At 36.3% G+C, this 16,938-nt stretch overlaps 1 protein-coding gene across 7 annotated transcripts in view; it reads right to left on the reverse strand.

The window, feature by feature from the left end:
- Positions 1-16,938, reverse strand: part of DICER1 (dicer 1, ribonuclease III) — a 63,800-nt gene that overhangs the window by 12,201 nt on the left and 34,661 nt on the right. For all 7 annotated transcript variants that reach the window (XM_030239822.2, XM_030239825.2, XM_030239821.2 and 4 more), the window contains 14 exons: positions 14,964-15,096; positions 13,815-14,057; positions 13,562-13,716; positions 12,173-12,305; positions 11,658-11,733; positions 10,410-10,549; positions 7,742-7,921; positions 6,691-6,904; positions 6,456-6,609; positions 5,476-5,658; positions 5,053-5,158; positions 4,781-4,956; positions 3,717-4,500; positions 2,181-2,336 (listed from right to left, as the gene is read on the reverse strand). In XM_030239822.2, coding sequence (XP_030095682.1) covers positions 2,181-2,336; positions 3,717-4,500; positions 4,781-4,956; positions 5,053-5,158; positions 5,476-5,658; positions 6,456-6,609; positions 6,691-6,904; positions 7,742-7,921; positions 10,410-10,549; positions 11,658-11,733; positions 12,173-12,305; positions 13,562-13,716; positions 13,815-14,057; positions 14,964-15,096 — 2,833 coding nt within the window. The remainder of the gene's footprint in view (positions 1-2,180; positions 2,337-3,716; positions 4,501-4,780; positions 4,957-5,052; positions 5,159-5,475; positions 5,659-6,455; positions 6,610-6,690; positions 6,905-7,741; positions 7,922-10,409; positions 10,550-11,657; positions 11,734-12,172; positions 12,306-13,561; positions 13,717-13,814; positions 14,058-14,963; positions 15,097-16,938) is intronic.

The following is a 16,938-nucleotide window of genomic DNA, read 5'->3' on the forward strand; positions in this document are numbered from 1 at the left end:
CTTGCAAATCTGTGAACCAGATGCTACCACAGGGAATGCTTCCCTTTGGGCAAAATGCAAACCCATCCAGAGGTGTGGATGGGTGGCAGCCTTAAGGGGCACTGGGCAGCACTTAAAACTACCTAAGGATCAAAGAGATCACAGTGCTCCTCATCGGGATGGACCAGGCTTAGTAATCAGAGGAGAGGAAAAAAAAGTGTCTATAGAAGTTCTTAGTTTAGACATTCTGCTGAAAGCATTCCTGCTGCTGTAATTCCCTATCTCACACACACACACAGGGACTTCTGTAACCTAAATTACTCAGAAAGAGATATCAAAACTGGATTTGAGATAGTTATTTTAAATACTTGTAGCAATATAAAACTTAAAAAGAGATTAATTTAACCAGTCCCAACAAGGACAAGTGCTGCTTTTTTATTTTTACACACCACCGTCACATTTATTATTGAAATAAGAAAAATCTTTGAATGAGACACGTCTATATGGATGCTCCAAAACAGATTTTGGCATCTGTTTTTACAAAGATGGAACAAATTATAAATTTTTACTGTGGTTTCATTCACAAGTTTCTTAAAATGAAATTGTAAGTAGCAGGACAGCTACGTGAACTATTCTAACATTGTCTGTACATTACTTCTTGTACATTAGAAAAAAATTCTAAGGGATAAGGATGAGCAGTGGCTAAAGGAAACAGAAAGCAATTCTAATCATTAATTCTTTTGTCATTAGCATTTTTAAAAAATATCAAATATGAACCCCAGAAAAATGATTTTTTTCTTAAATACCTGACTAATTTTCAGGAAGTTATTGCCAATTAAAAGATGACGCAAAGTACACATTAAGTGCTTTTTTAATGCTCTTTTGTAAATCAGCCATTTAATAAAATGAAGAAAGATTCTTCTCTTTAATAAAGCTTGACAAATACTACAATTTGACTACTATGTTTTAGTAATGATTTATCATAATGAGATCTCTAGTTTCAGTTATAGACCATCAGCCCATGGATGGAAAATTAAATTTACATCTAGGAAAGCAAAATATTTACTTGGCACAAACCCCCCACCCCCACTATTTATTTGCATCACTGTCTGCATTTCTGTGTGAAACTGTATGTTTTATTTACAAATAAACAGTGATTATCACAGAGGAAGTGGCCACTGAAACTTGTGGAAAACTGAAACCTTCTAAAAACCAACAATTAGCCCCAGTCCCAACCGTACTATCTCATTTGCCAGAAAGGTACAGCAGGAAGTCTCTCTGAAATGAAATCTTGGCACAGTACAGAGCCACAATAATCAGCTTGTTTTATTCTGCAATAAACATTTATTTGCACAGTACATCTACCTAACAGTACTCTCATCTGCCCTCTGGTGGTTCTATAGCCTGAGTGTGGTCTTCAGAACTGGGAAAACTAAAGATGTCCTTCCACCTCCTTCCCCTGAACTTCAAACCAGTCTGAAACACTTAAAGGTCATGTTACTGACTACTGTGATCACTGGTATATCTGAACATGTCCTCCTAGTCCTAGAACATCAGAAAATAGTGTGAACCTTTCCTCATGAGGATTTCTCACTGTGAAGAGCTTAATAAGACAGTGAGGATGTCAGAAAGTGAGAGAGCTTAAGCCAGCATTGTATTTGACATGAGAAGCAGCTCTCAGTGATACCCATGGTGTAGCCACCAGCCATCAATATTAAACATTATCTCAAGTCAGTTCTACTCTTCAATCTGCCTCAGCACTGTGAAAAACACCAACTCTTTTTCATATATTCTATAAAGGTGAACTCATTATTAAAAAGCAGACAGTGTTCTGCCTGAACATGTTACAGCTAAAGCAGCGATGATATTATCATTTAAAATTTCCAACAGAAACTTCTGAAAAACTCCTGGGAGCAGGCTAAATATCAGCAGAAAAGCTTTTTTTTTTTTTCTTCTCTGCTTCTCCATTAATATCTACACTCAATACTGGATAATGGGTAATAAATTTCCTTACTTCAGGTTCTGGTTAGAATCAGTTTTCCTCTCAATTTCTTACAGAGAAGTTTTAGAAAGAAATGTACAGATTTACCTTCTCTTTGCTGAAAACAGCAAAGTAACTGGGGGTGGTGGGATCAGGTAGGGGCGAAAGAAACACAGACACACAAAAGATTACCCATCAACATAGTTAAATAAATTCTTACCATTTCATCTTTCTCCCACTTGTCAGTGTTGCTCTTGTCCTGATTTACTATGTAACCAGGAGGAAGCCAATTGACTGGGGGATCAAAAATCGACACCACCATGCGACTTGGCAGTCCTTTCTTTTTTCCAAGGCGATACAAGTTACAGTTGCTGACCTTTAAGAAGAACATTCTGATAAACCTTTGGACATACATTTACATAAATAGGCTAAAAGGCAAAAGGAACAAAAGAGTCAAGCTGGATCTTATATTATTGTGCATTTTCTCCAACTCTCAAAAGGGAGTTCAGTTTTCATAATACAGCAGAACCAACCCAAAGCAAGATACACATCTTCTTTTTTTTTTTCCTGAGGCCAAGCATATTAGGTGTGACTGTTTCAGTTAAAAAAAATTTAATATATTACCTTCTCCTCACAAAACAAACTGATTTCTACTTTTAAAATAATAGTAAATAGAACATGTTCAAGTGTAATTTATTACAGTATTAAATAACCATCATTCAGCCTACATTTGGAATGAAAAATTCTTATTTATAGGTAGGTTGACCTAAACCTTGGCAGAAGAAAGTGTTAAAACAGTTCCATACAACATTTATTGAGTCATAATCCAGATGTTATTTTGATAGCCTCTAAAATGATTGTAAGTATTTTAAAGGGAAGGGAAAAAAAGCATTCTCATATACAAATATATTTCCTTTTCTTTTTTAACTATCAACCACTGATCTTTCTTTCTCTTTTTAAATGCACTTTGCATGTTTTCAAGTCTTGAAATTTGAACTTGAATATTCAATCACTTCTTTTATATGAACAGTGCAACTTATTTAGACCTCCTTATTTTCCAAGATTAAGCTATACAATCATTTCATTTTCAGAGTGATGCATTTTATTAGAGGTCAACAGTCAATGCCCTGGCATTTAATTGAAATTATCACATTCATTTGGAGGAAAAAGCAAAACAAAGAAAAGTTTTCACGGTGGATTTTTTTCTGGCAGCAGCAGAACTAAAGACTCTGCTCCCTACTGTTTACATTTACCCTAAAATACTTCCACAAGTTTTATTGCAACAGTTCTGTAAGATTTCTTTGTTTCATTTTTAAGTAAGACACTAGAAATTTCAAGGCAATCACTTCTTGAGAAACAAAGGAAAGTTCAAGTAAAGATGCAAACTAAGGCTCTGTGCTGTTAATTCAATCCTTCATTCAAGCATTGCTGTTAAAGAGCTTCTACTCAACACAGCTCTAGAAGTTCAGTGCATCAAATGTTCTCACTAATCCAGAACTTTTAGTTTCATTCAATCCGTAATCAGCTGGTTCAAACTGAACTGCAGAAAACAGTTTCAATCAATCACAGTTATGGCAACATTAAGCCCTCAAACCTGAATTTTTGTTTCTAATATGCATGATACTCAATGTATAATGAACAATGCTGTGAAATTAAATCAACCTGCTCCCCCCTTCAACCTTCCAGCAAAAATTTCATTTATATGGCTTGTTACAGCATGCCTTTTACACAGTATGAATGGATTGTTTCTACTCACTTTTTTGCTTCTCATGTATGACAGTCGTCCCTCGTGAGCATCAGGGTAAGTGCAAAACAAGTATGTAGTGATGGCATGCTTTAAAAATGAATCACCAAGCATCTCTAGCCGCTCCAGGTTAAACCCATCACTAGCATTTGAAAGAGTCAAAGCTTGAAGAATGAGACCAGGATTAGGACCAAGAGTTTTTGAGGAGTACCCACTGCAAGGGCTCTTTTCAGAATCTGCTCTGTCTTTTGAAAGATTAATAGCTTTTGAAGTACTGGTGGTCACTGCCATTATGGGGCATCCATCTGAGGTAGATCTGTTAGCATTTCCATCAAGGTATTTATTACTCGGTAGAGTACATTCATTGCTGGGCTTGGGCTGGTTCTCACTGTTGTATAAATTCTGAATGGGATATGAGGTAGTTGGTTGTACAGGTATGTCCTGCCTGCAGTAATTCAGCTGATTTCCTTGGCAAAAGTCTCTGTTAACTAAATCACAATTGCCATTGGCAAGATTTTTATTATAAGAAACACCATTAATTGCTGCAAGTTCTACCGAGACATCAATTTGGAGTTTACTGGGTGACTCATTGAGCAATGTTCTGTAACTCACAGACATTTGGTCATGGTTTTCTGCAGAAGAGGTTCTATTAGCACCTTGATGTGCAGCATTTTCAGGGACTACAATTGTGCTGTGCTTACAGTAATTTTCATTCTCTACTACAGAGGAGTTAGGAAGAGAGATGAAGGACTTGCTGTCAATAGACTTTTTCCATCCAAAGTCCAGGTTAGGATATCTGTAAAGATAAACAGGAGGTTTGTTAACAAAAAATATTAGCAGAAGACAAGAAGACTCTACGTGCACATAAATGTTTAAAAAGAGCCGCAGCCTTTTGAAGAGAACAGTGACTAAAACATCTAACTTCACTTCTTACAATCAAATATTTTTAAACTGCGTTTCACTCAGAAGTGCCATGAGTTAAATAAGAGTTACCAGTTTCATAATCCATGTAATAGTTGTTTCCACCTTCTAAATCAGACATCATATTGAAAAATATCTATTGAGAAAATACATGCCTGAAATCTGCAGGAAGTGATTTAACCCCTACACCAGCATCAGTGGCTGTTTGAGCTCTTAGTTCCTCTGCTGTCAGAAGGCAGTGCAGGCGGTAAAGGATGCTGGGGAGGCAAACTGCTTTTCTCCACAATGATGCTGGAATAGGATGTATAGCACAGAGCTCAGGAACCAGTATCTGGGAGAGGAGGGGGAAAAATAGAATATTCCTTGTAAAGGTATCCATCAGATAACCATTAAGAGAGTCCACTTGAATTAGATGCTGCTATTTTACCTGTTTATTCTGCAAACTTTCCCACTTTGCTTTCCTCTTCTCAGCACTGCTTAGTGGAAGTGCTTTTCCCTTCTGATTCAAATGGCGAGGAGTCAAAAGATTAAGTCTAAAAACCATGTGAAAATACTGTGGTGTAAGTACATAATTAATGACTAGAACTTACTAGCCTAAACCTTAAGTTTCTTAATATTCAACTTCAAAGCGCTGTGAAGTGACAGCACCATTACCTCTGGGAAAAAACTGATTCAATTAATGGGTTTTGTTACACAAGTTAAGTATCTCTCAAGGAAAAAAAAAATAAATAAATCAGTAATTATTTTGGAAGACACAAATACTCAGCTTTATCCCATATTTTAAAGAAAAAAAAAAAAAGGCATTTTACTGTCAAACTACAAATATCAGACAAAATATGACTGTTTTTACCTTGAAGATGTGTGGTCCACATCCAGCAGTGGCTGGTTAAGATTGGTAAGGTCAAGATTATACTTTGTTTTATAATATTCAGCAAAAGTTTCATATTCAGGGGAAGGGAATTTACTGAGTGGAGTAAGATCAGTGTATACATCAGCTACGTAGAATCGGTGAGGCTGATCAAAGTTTCGGTATCTAAAAAAAATATAAAATATTTTGGCATTACAGTAAAGCTTTTGTTAAGTTCTTCATGTTCTAACATGGCCAGGAAATTAACAGTTGATCAGTGCACTTGAGATTTTTGGTTAATGAGGGTTCTTTTTGTTGTAAAAACCATTCATCTAGCTAACTCAAATGCTAAATGAGAAATGTGTTTTAAGACAAAGATGAATAAAGTCAATCTATAATCTGTGAAATTCCCTCTACAAAATAAACATTTAAATTAAATGGAGGATTTAGGTCTTCAATATATAATACAAAGTCAAGCTCTTGACAATGCTGAAAATTATAATTTCTTAATTCAGAACACCTAACAATTAAGTTTGATAATCTGGCTTTTTAGCATCTGGTCTCCAATGTGATATTGTGCATCAGAAGAAACTGAGTTCCTCTGCATACAAGGACTGTACTACCTCATGTCTAAACTGGCATTTTAACCAAGTAATCCTCTAAACAAAGTTAAAATACAAACTTCAAATACTTAACAAGGTAAATTCATAAGCTTTTCAAGGAAAGTGAAGTTCTTGCAGTACAGGCAGAATATTAAAATTAAAGCCAGGCTATTGGAACATCTTTTTTGTAGATATCCTACTAATAGAAGATAAACTACTGATTTAAAAAATCCTTAAATTATTTGAAACGCCACCACATACCTTCAGACTAACAGCATACAGTTCTTAAAAAGCAATTCTGCTGCAGATACTAACATGCCCTTATCACAAGTGTTTGTATAAATACAACAGGTACACACCTACACTATGTAGAGTACTCACCGTGGAATGATAACTGCATCCTGGTAATCTTCTAACTTGAAAATAAAAGGCATTTCTTTTGTATATTGTGTACTGGGAATGCCTGTACGTGCCTCAGATTTCTCAATGTCTTCCATAAACTTAAAGTCAATGTCCAAAGTGCTGGAGTCATCAACTTAAAAAGAAAAATGCATAACTCAGTTTTCTAGGCTGAACTTTTCTGACAAGCTGTAAATTACAAAATTTTTGTTCTTACCAACATTTAGAGGTAGAACACAATAGGCTGAATCAGCTTCTGTAGGTTTGAACTCTAGTGCAGGTTTCTCAAGACGAAGAATATGTGAAAAAATGTACTGGTGGAGTCGTGTTATCAGCTCAAGCATTTGCAGAGACAGAGTAAAACCAGATTTCTTTAGCTCAATGGATATTGTAACCTCTCCAGAGCGAGTATACACAGGAAAGTGAGGAATCTAAACAAGAACAAAATTGAAAGAAATCACAAAAGAGAATCCAAAGTGGGATTCCTTTACACAGTACTGTCTGTTTAGTGCAGATTCTGAGGTAATGCTTGACTGAGCCTACAGCAAATTGGAACAAACAGGATCAGAATTTTGAACTGCGATGACCCTTCAATTACATAAGAGACTCTGAATGTTAAAGAATTACTGATTTGTTTTTTTTAATAGTTCTCCTTGTGTTTTACATGTCTTCTCTTTATAAAAGCTAAGTACAAAATGAAGTTTTTTCTATTATGAAATAAGATATGTGAAAACCAGCAATATTCCTGTAACATCTTCTTATGTGGACAGCAGAAAATACAATTTGAAAAAATCTTCCTCAGCTGAGTCTCACCAACAGAAAATGCCTATTAAAAATTTTCTGAAGCAAGAGGTGCCAATTTCAATTAACATGGCTCACTTTTTCTGCTGCTGCAGACTAGGAATGCTGAGAGAATTTGCTACCATAGCTTTTGTATAGATAAGGTAGTGCAGTGCAGGCCACCTCCATAGATGGTATATCTACTCCTATCATACCTCATACAAAAAGGAGGGACATCTTGAATTTGCCAATGTAAAATACTAAATGTCTAAACCAAAATTTCAGCAAAAATAGATGGTTCCATCCCTAAAGATAGAAAAAGAAGTGGTGATGTGACTGAATGGACAGTGTTGCTTATTTTCTGGAGCTTACTTGATACAAGCATAATTTATGGTCATTTCCAACTCTTTGCTCTGTTGGGTGGGGAGTAAGTGGAAAATAACAGGTTGCAAGGCATGCAGAATAAGGAAAAGAAATAGATTCCTTACTTGAGGTATAGGTTTGGCTGTCAATATGCCAAAACATCTTGTAGTATCCTCAGGAGGATATAGCTTTCGTCTCCTGAAGTTGAGCTCATCAGGTAGAGGAGTTGTCAACACCATTCCTATTACATACAAGTAACAGGGCTGGTCAGGTTTGGGATAACTATCCCTCAAACACTCTGGAATCTGAAAAAAAAAATCAAAAAAATAAAAACATTAACATGACAAAATCAGCAAAGTCCACCTAGTTATTATTCTCTGAATTAGTCCTCTTAAGTTTATTTGGAAGCACATTGATAAAAATAAGGAACAACAAAAAAAATTATTCTAGGCTCAAGCAGTGTTTTCTTTCTTAAGCAAAACTGTTTGGCCAGCAGCCTGGCATAGCAGCCATGAGATTTCCTTTGTCCTCAGTAGGTGAGCTTTCATAAGAAGACTTACCAAAAATTCTAAAGGAGACTTACTGACAACCTGTCCTACTGGTCCTCATGAAGTTCTTGTAACTTTTCTAGTAGATACCAGAGCTCAAATGTCTGCCCCCAAGGTTAAAGATGCCTCTTCACATGGAATCACTGCCTCAAATAAAAGTATATTGGTGGTGGGTGTTTTTGGACACACCCAGCCTCAAAAGATTGCTAAGGTAAGGTGCTGGCTGCTTGTGCCCCCTACCCCCTGTGCTGGTCCCACTGCTGTGGCTCTGCTCCCTCACTGGCAAGACACTGGGAGGGACTTCACTGGAGAGACACATCACACTCTGTAAGCCAACACCATCGTAGTGGTAGCCCCTTTCCTGTGCTTCTTGTAATTATTCTGGGCATTTTCCTACTTTTCTATTTTCTCTCTTTCCTTCCTCTTTTATAAAATATAAAGTTGTATCATCGCTTTGGATCACACCATTTAACTTTGTTTGTATTTTAATCTTGCTTTCAGGTATGCTTAGAACCTTCCTTTCTGCAGTAGTGGATGGAGGCAAAACATGCCTCCCCTCACTTTAGGCAGATTGAAACAAGATTTGATGCAAATGTCTGCATTTAACCAGTAACACGAGAGCACATTTTATGTCCAAGACATTTGGAACTTAACAGCAGAACAAGAAAAAAAAAACAGTAAAAAGGAAAGTGTGCGTAGTCAGGAAAAAAAAAAGCTTGACTGAACTTACTGCTTCACTAACACAGATTCTTTTCCCAGCAGAATTCTATAAAAGTATCAAAAAATGTTTTGATACACTTGGGACAAACACACAAACAAAATTCCATACACTGCTCCTTCGCCCAAGCACTACACTGTATGAGTTCTCTCATTACAATTCTAGCTGGCAGATGTGAATACTTGCAACAGCCACAAGCACTTTTAATTCTGCTGCTCATATTTGTCATAGACGTTAAGAAACCATGCTTTATGTTTGGTAGAAGTTCATTACTTTGCAGGTCTCAAAATGATCCTCCTGTTTATCTAAAACTAAATTGCAATACATGTAGTCCTGGATTTTAGAGTTACACTGCAGTAAAACTATGGCCTCGGCTTAATGGAAAATTACTCATAAATTTAATAACTACATTAAACCCAAGAGGATCTTGCAGACCTTAAACATTTGCCAAAGCTTCTTTTCCAGATGTGAGAAGCTGGGACAAAGGCAAGGGAAAGTATTCTTAGGTTCCCTATTAAAAAAGAAATAACTGAGAAAGAATGATGCATCACTTGACAAATCAACTCCTCTGAATGAGATACCATAATCTTGCATTTTATGAATCACCCCTATTCCAACAATCACTAGTGAGGCAAAAGGACAGAGAAAAACATTTGTAACAAGAAATACTGTGCAAAAATGCAAACTGTGCATCTTTGTAAAATGCAAAGATTATTAGATTCTATATGAGTTACCTGTCCTATTCAAAGGACCTTAGACAGAACCTGTAACAACTGCAGAGGAAAAAAGAAGGTTCCAGAGGAGTTGCAAAATACTCTTGCAAAGCTTCTTTCCTCCATTTTTTCTTAAAGCATATGCTATTCCCCCACAAATACCATTTAAGAAGTCCAGTTTTACAAGCTGGTGTGGTTGAAACCTGTTGTAACAGACTGTGAACACATTACTTAACACACAGCTGTACTTTCTTGTGTGACCCTTTCAACAGATCAAGTACAATATTACGTATAATATTTGGAACTAATTTAAAAGAAAAAAAATACAGGTTCACTTATTTGATATTCTAAGATTTAAACCAGGAATTATGAAATTCTGTGTTCAACCAGTAAACTCACCAAACTAAACCAGCCATCCAAAAAAAACCCCAAACATACTTCTGTATTTAGCCCGGGGCACATCTTTAGTGTTCAATTATTTGTCCTGAAAGCCAGTAATAAGGTAAAGATTTTACAGATTATTAATGCAGGACTATTTTTTTCACATTTATTTTCATACTAGGCAAATAAGTGTCTGCCAACAAACCCTACAGAAAGTGTATGTTCTTTGAGCTTACAGGCATGCTTCCAAAGCATGTGGTACCATAAACTCAGGCAGCACTGCAGGTTTACACAGAATTAGAACACCAAAGTAAATAGTAAATGCAAAACTTCCAAAAATTTCTGATCAGCTAAGATTAAGAGTTGGCAATTCTGTCTTATTAGTACATAAAGTATTAGATCAGAGATCTGGACAGCAGTAAGTGATACTAACAGCTTTAGGATAGCACTGTCTTCGTTTTGTAGAGCCTGGCCTTCCTGGAACACTGGTTTCTTCTTCATCATGTAAATCGAGTTCCTCCTCATATTTAACCGTTTCTTTACCAACTGGCATCAAATGATCATCCAGTTCACCTGAATATTGTGAAAGAGTACAAAGAAATAGTATTATGAACAATCAAATCTTGGTTCCTTCAGATACTACGCAGTAGTGAGATTGCTTGTGAAAACACCTCACATGTAAGGTTTTAAAATACATGGACTACTGCAAGGGTCCAAAAGTGCAACGTTGGGGAAAGAGTGATAAAGACTGAATTTTGGGAAAAAATGCTTATTTGGAGTAAAAAAACCCTCTTACATTTAATTTAAAAATTGAATTCTGTAACGAAAATATCCAATAATTCCTTTTGCACAAAAGCAATCTTTTACTTAAACACTTACTTTAAAATCACTCATATGGAGTTATACAAATGAAGAGGGAAAATTTATATTTCTCTATCATTCTAAAAAGTAAATTACTGCTGTTGAATGTACACTTTCAACACTGGGTTGAGCCACCATCAGGGTGCCATTCTTGGATATATTTGTTGGCATGAATTCCATGTTCGAAAGGTTTAACTCAGAAAAAAAAAATACAAACCCCAGACCTATAATTCCTTTTTGCTTAAAAAATACATAAATACTTATGTACTTCATCAAAAAAAGTAACACAGAATTATCTTTAAAACATTCCACAATGAAGAACATGCTCCATCATCGTTACTAGAAAAAACAGCTGAAGTAGTCCTGCAATGTCCTGTTTTCAGACCATGACTTAGAATACAGTAGAGAAAGCAATAAATTCAGGGTTGTGTTTTATATTTTGTCAAAAATCACTTTAAAAACCATGTTCTTTTGGCTGTAGGATGTAGTTCCTGACCTATAATCAGTATCTTCTAGAGAACAAGACACTTTCCCCTATTAAGTATATTCAATGCCGAGATCTTTGTCTCTTGTACTAACGTTGCTTTTGCTGTTTAATACAAAATTTGTTAAATAACCTGATTTCCCTGGCAAATTTAACTTACAAGGTGTAAGCTAAATTAGTAAGTAGATGACCACATCACAAAAATAAGGCAAGCAAAAGAAAGCTGCAACAGATGGCTACAGGAGAAGGGCATGTACATATACAACATCCATATCATATGCAACTTCTCAACTATAAAATGTACTTTAGCAAAGGGGTTGTTTTTCCAGTTCTTACCAATTTTGTGCAGTTTTTCACAGCAAATAAGAGCGACAACTCTCTCAGCCAGTCTTGCACAACTCATTGGAGGGCCCTATAAACATTCAAATAGTTTGTAAAAACTTTGGTTTACTAGCAAGTTACTTATATTTAGTTTAGCACAAACATCTGAGGCAAGCAAAATATTTGTAAAAAACACAGTGATGGCAGTTTTATGAAGGTATTCAGGCTTGTTTTTCCATAGAAATCAAAATTACAAGAACTCAACTATACTATTGATCAAAACCAATAAAGGACAAGTGCATGAAACAACAATGTACGGGGAGGAATATTTAAATATTTTTGCCTTTGGCATGAACAGTAACTGATGGAAAGTGAATTATAACAAAGACAGCGATCTAAAATCAGTTAGTACTATACAGAAAAATCTAGCTTTCATTACCAACAGTGAAACTAAATCTAGAAATGGCACAGACCATTCTTAGCCCAACATATTTATGTATTTCCATGATTTTCCTTGCCCAAATACCTACAACAATAGAAGCTCGAAGAGGTGAGTTGATTGGCAGGTAGAGAGTAGAGTAAAACGTATGGTCAGGTAGTTCCCAGGTCTTACACTTGGGAGCCAGGTGTGTAAATGGATCACTCGGTAATCTAGCGCAGTACCTGAGTGGACAAAACATTTTACACATCATCAAAACCTGCAAACCGAAACCTAAACACATTTCACTGGAACCTTACCTTACTGGTATGAATGCTAAAGAAGATGATTTCAGGCATACTGAGCACTGTACACTACTGACTCATATTCAAGTAACTTCTGAGCAGAACACCTCCAAGTCCTTTATAATAAACCTGGTCACTCCAGCTTGTAATGATGCACAAGGCTGTTTCCTGCCAGGTCCCAAGGTTCCCATTATGCCTCCTGAGTTTACTGCTGTCTTACTCCTCCTATTTATCATGGTTTCCCCCTCCCACCTTTCCTCCCTTGTACTGACTTCCCTCTCCTAGCTTGGTATTAAATGCCAACATGCTGATGTTAAACTGTGCTGGACCTCTTAATAGCCCAATGCAACACATACACAGCTGCAAGACAGCCTTTGAGCCATTTGCCATCTGCCATTCATAGTTCAAATCTGACAGCTTTGAGAGGCTTTATTTACCAGGCAATCCATCAAAATGGTCTACATCTCAAGAATTTATCTACTAAGGCAGTATTTGGCAATTGCAATTCACTGCTTTTCATAGTCAACCACTTCATGACACGGGAGATAAAAAGCCCTCAGTAAAACTTGGATGGTTTCTGCCAACCCCCTTTTCTTTATGGGCTTAAAAACTGTTGCCATGAGTTGGTCCATAGCTTTCCATATGACTATAGTTAAATTGACTGGTCCACAGCTTCCTGGATCTTCTTGTCGTTTTCATCTACCTATCACTGAGAACCTCCTCTAATTACCATCCCCCTACAGAGTTGATATTTGAGTAGCTCCCATCCTGTCTGGTGCACCTTAGTTACTGTGGTTTTGTTTGTAAAGATGACAACAAACTGCTACCACAAATATGAATACTAGAACTGAAGATTTAACTACTGTTTCAGCAGTTTGTTTATGTATTTTTAAAACTAGCTTGACAAGAGCAAAAATGCAAATTTAGAACACATTTTGAAGCTGAATGTTTTCAGAGAAACTTTTATTTAAACAGGAATTAACATCACCACATTTATTATCAGAGCTAGAATCTCTGGTAGGATAAAGAAAGCATATAACCCATTCAAACCTCTGTGACCACTTTCTTTAGGAGAGAAGATTCTGTCAAGGTGCCTAAAAGGAAATGTGTATAATGTCCCATGCATCCATGCTGCGAGAACGACTAAGAAACCTTTTATTGAATGATATGAAGTAAGAAGTGAATATACCTCTTACCTATTTATGTGTCCAATAGCAGTGTTAATAGTAACCCTTGGACTGTTCTCATCTGGCCTCAATACATAGGGTGGAAAGACATCATCATCATCAACAATGGGTTCAGTTTCAGTTTCATTGGCATCAACAGATTTTGAGCATTTGTTTCGGAGGATCTAAACATTCCAAGAAAAGAACACAATGAGAGATTTTTCCCTGAAAAAGTCCTAAGATACACTTAAAAAACCCCAGGCACATTCCTTTGACCTCATACCTTCTCAATTGCTTTGTATGTCTTAAGATCTTCTTCAAAACTTTTGATTTTATCTGTATCTGCTAACATAATGTAATTGGAAATTGGTGCTCTAGCTCTTCCTTTTGACTGCACATAGGAACGGTACTCTGTGGGCAAATCAAAACGCACCACCAAGTTGCATTTTGGTATGTCAACACCCTCTTCTACAATACTAGTAGCAATAAGTAGGTTGGTCTCATGGGCTCGAAATTTTCTAAGAACCTGCAAAAGTAATGAAGACAAATTTTACAGATTAATTTTACAAGATATGTTTCCATCATGAAATTGTGTCCAGAGACAGAAAACAAAACATGTCCAGACATGGAAATAAAAAACTATTACAAAGAATATTTTAAGAAATACAACAAGACTATTTATCAGAACCAGCAGATTTCTAAGAACAAAATCAGGTCTGTGGAATGACATGTGTCTAAGAAGCTACTATAACCCCTAGCTATGGAGAGGATCTCCCCCACCCCCCCATTTAATTACAAGATTTCAGTTGGGGTATTAATGAAAAAACAAATTATGCTTTCAGAACACCATCTTTTCCCAAACATTCCTGAGGCTGAAGCATCCTCAGGGAGTTGAACACATTCTAGAGCTGGCATTTTTGATATTTATACTATATATGAAACAATACTAAGGAAAAGTGTGGTGTCTGGAGCACAACCCAGCCAGGATGAGCGTTAAATGATGTAAAATCAGGGTTTTTTTAAACATTTTAACATTCAATAATTAACCATCTTCACATTTATAAAAGACAAATATTAAAATCAGCTGAACCACTGAAAATGTCAGTAAACCTGACATTCTTTACATTCTAAAATATTATTATATTACACTAACACAATACAGAAATATTAGATAATGATCTGACTAGATATAAACATGAATTTGCATCAAGTTTTAATATCTGTTTGTGTAATGTGACATAGCAATGTCTCCAAACATACTTCTATTGTTATACAAACAACATCTGTATCTCCAGTAAGTAATATTTGTTAAAAAAAAGCCTATAAACTTCCTGTGACTGTGCCCAGACTCTGCCTGTTGATTTGTTTTCAAAGGCGCACACACACACACACAAAAAAAGGGTACTGCCGGTTTCATTTTTCTTGAAGTTACCTCTTCCTGTTTTCTAAATTCTACTTCCATCTGCTTGTTACGAGGCTGGTTCTTGCCAATGCCATGTCCAGTTATAAAATTGCTACTGATGTAAGCCAGTTCTGGATCTTGCTTGCCAGCTTCTTTTATCAACCTAAAAATATTACACGTGTTTTTAGAAGTTACACAACCTACAAAATGGAGGAAAAGCTATTATTTGTAAGATCTATATCAAAAGGAAAAGTGGAAGCATGACAATTAAGTCATGTTAACACATAAATTGACTGCAGTCTTCTCGTAAATCACGGTAAGGTTACCACAACACAGACTGCATTCAGAAACACAAGGAGTGCTCATGCATTTTGTGCTTCACACACATCTCAGACCTATCATGCTAAAACTAGATATTTTTAAACCAATCTATTACTCTAAGGTTCTCTGTTGTTAAAGCACTCTACTCAAAATTACTTTGGTAATCTTTTTCTGTAGGCTCCAGCTGATTTTAGAAGAAAGAACTGTATCTGCTTCCTCAACAAAAGCATGTTTCTTCGTATAAAATGTTAACTTCTAGGTTAAAATGTAAGATTATAGTTCTACTTAATATTAGAATATACATTCTGTTCAAGTATATTGGTGACAAAATGTTGACCTGTTTTTCTCAAGAGTGATGCTCAGCCTACACAGATGTTCACTACTTGTGAAATTAACCCAAACAGAGGATGTAATAAAATTCTTTAAAAGGAAAAATCGACAGGGATGTGAGGAACTTTCATGCTCTCACTTTATTTCCACTCAGTGTATTCTTTATGTTATAGAAGCAGAAAAGGCTGGCTTCTGCAGTGTTCTGATTTCACACATAAGGCAGAAGACTGCTCAACTAAACAATGCATGAAATCTAAAAATGCGGCATTTATGGATTTAAAACCACAATTACAGTGTGCAATCAAAGTAAGAATGCTGAAGCATCATTAGCTGATCAGTTTTCAGGAAGAACAGAATTTGGAATTACTCAACTGCAACAGGCTTTTTAACATGAGATCCAATAAAACCCAAAGGATTATATACAACAGATAATCCCTTGCATGTGTCACTATAGCCATCCCACTACTACTCTGCTCAAAGCACATCCATCATGTCCATTACCAGGTGCTCCCCACAGCCAAAGAACAGCCTGTCTGTCTACACCTCCAGCAGTAACTCGAAACTTTCCCCAAAAAATCTCTGGCCCTTCTGCCTCACACAGAAGTAGATGGATGCTGTGCCAGTCCCCAGCTATAAGCCTACCATCTGCCCAGCAAGCTGCTGCCAAACCAGAGGGAAAATGCAAAGTCATCCCTGCTCTTTCTACCCTTGGGAAACTACTAAATCTAGCTCCTTTCCTAGTCCCCATTTTAAACAAAATTTATGGAAACATAAAACACCTCAAAGGCTTTTCTCTTTTGCAATCTGTTAAAACTGGAATGAACAGAGAGATAGACAAGAGGACAGAAAACAGGCATACAACTTGCCATCCTTAGGGAAACAGACCAGAAGGACCCTCTTGTGCTGAAGTGCCAATGTGGTTTGTTAGTTTAAGGCCAAATGAAGTTACATTTCTGTATGCAGTCCAGGCTCTTGAGACAGACTATCTAAGAAAGTATGGGTTAATAACTGGACAGAAATATTTTATTTCTTTTTTGACATGGCATTTCTGTGAGATAGGTACAAATTGAGTACCTACTAAACGTCTCAAACGATTCTTACTTTAGTTTACTTGTATAGAAATGGACAATAAAAAGCATTTGAATAAACACTTCATTGCAAATCTTTGCCAAGTTCCTGAGAAACATATAGGACTCCAAACTTGTGACTAAAAAAACCTATTTGTGGTAGGTAACGGGTGGTGTTTTTCAAACAGATAACTTCTGCTTTTCAAACTTCTGCTTTCAAACCCTTCTCTTAAGGGAGCTAAGAGGCACTAGCCTCTTAGGAGCTAGAATGCAAATGGAAGGAAACT

This window comes from Serinus canaria, chromosome 5, assembly GCF_022539315.1.
Source record: "Serinus canaria isolate serCan28SL12 chromosome 5, serCan2020, whole genome shotgun sequence".
Classification (NCBI taxonomy): Eukaryota; Metazoa; Chordata; class Aves; order Passeriformes; family Fringillidae; genus Serinus; species Serinus canaria.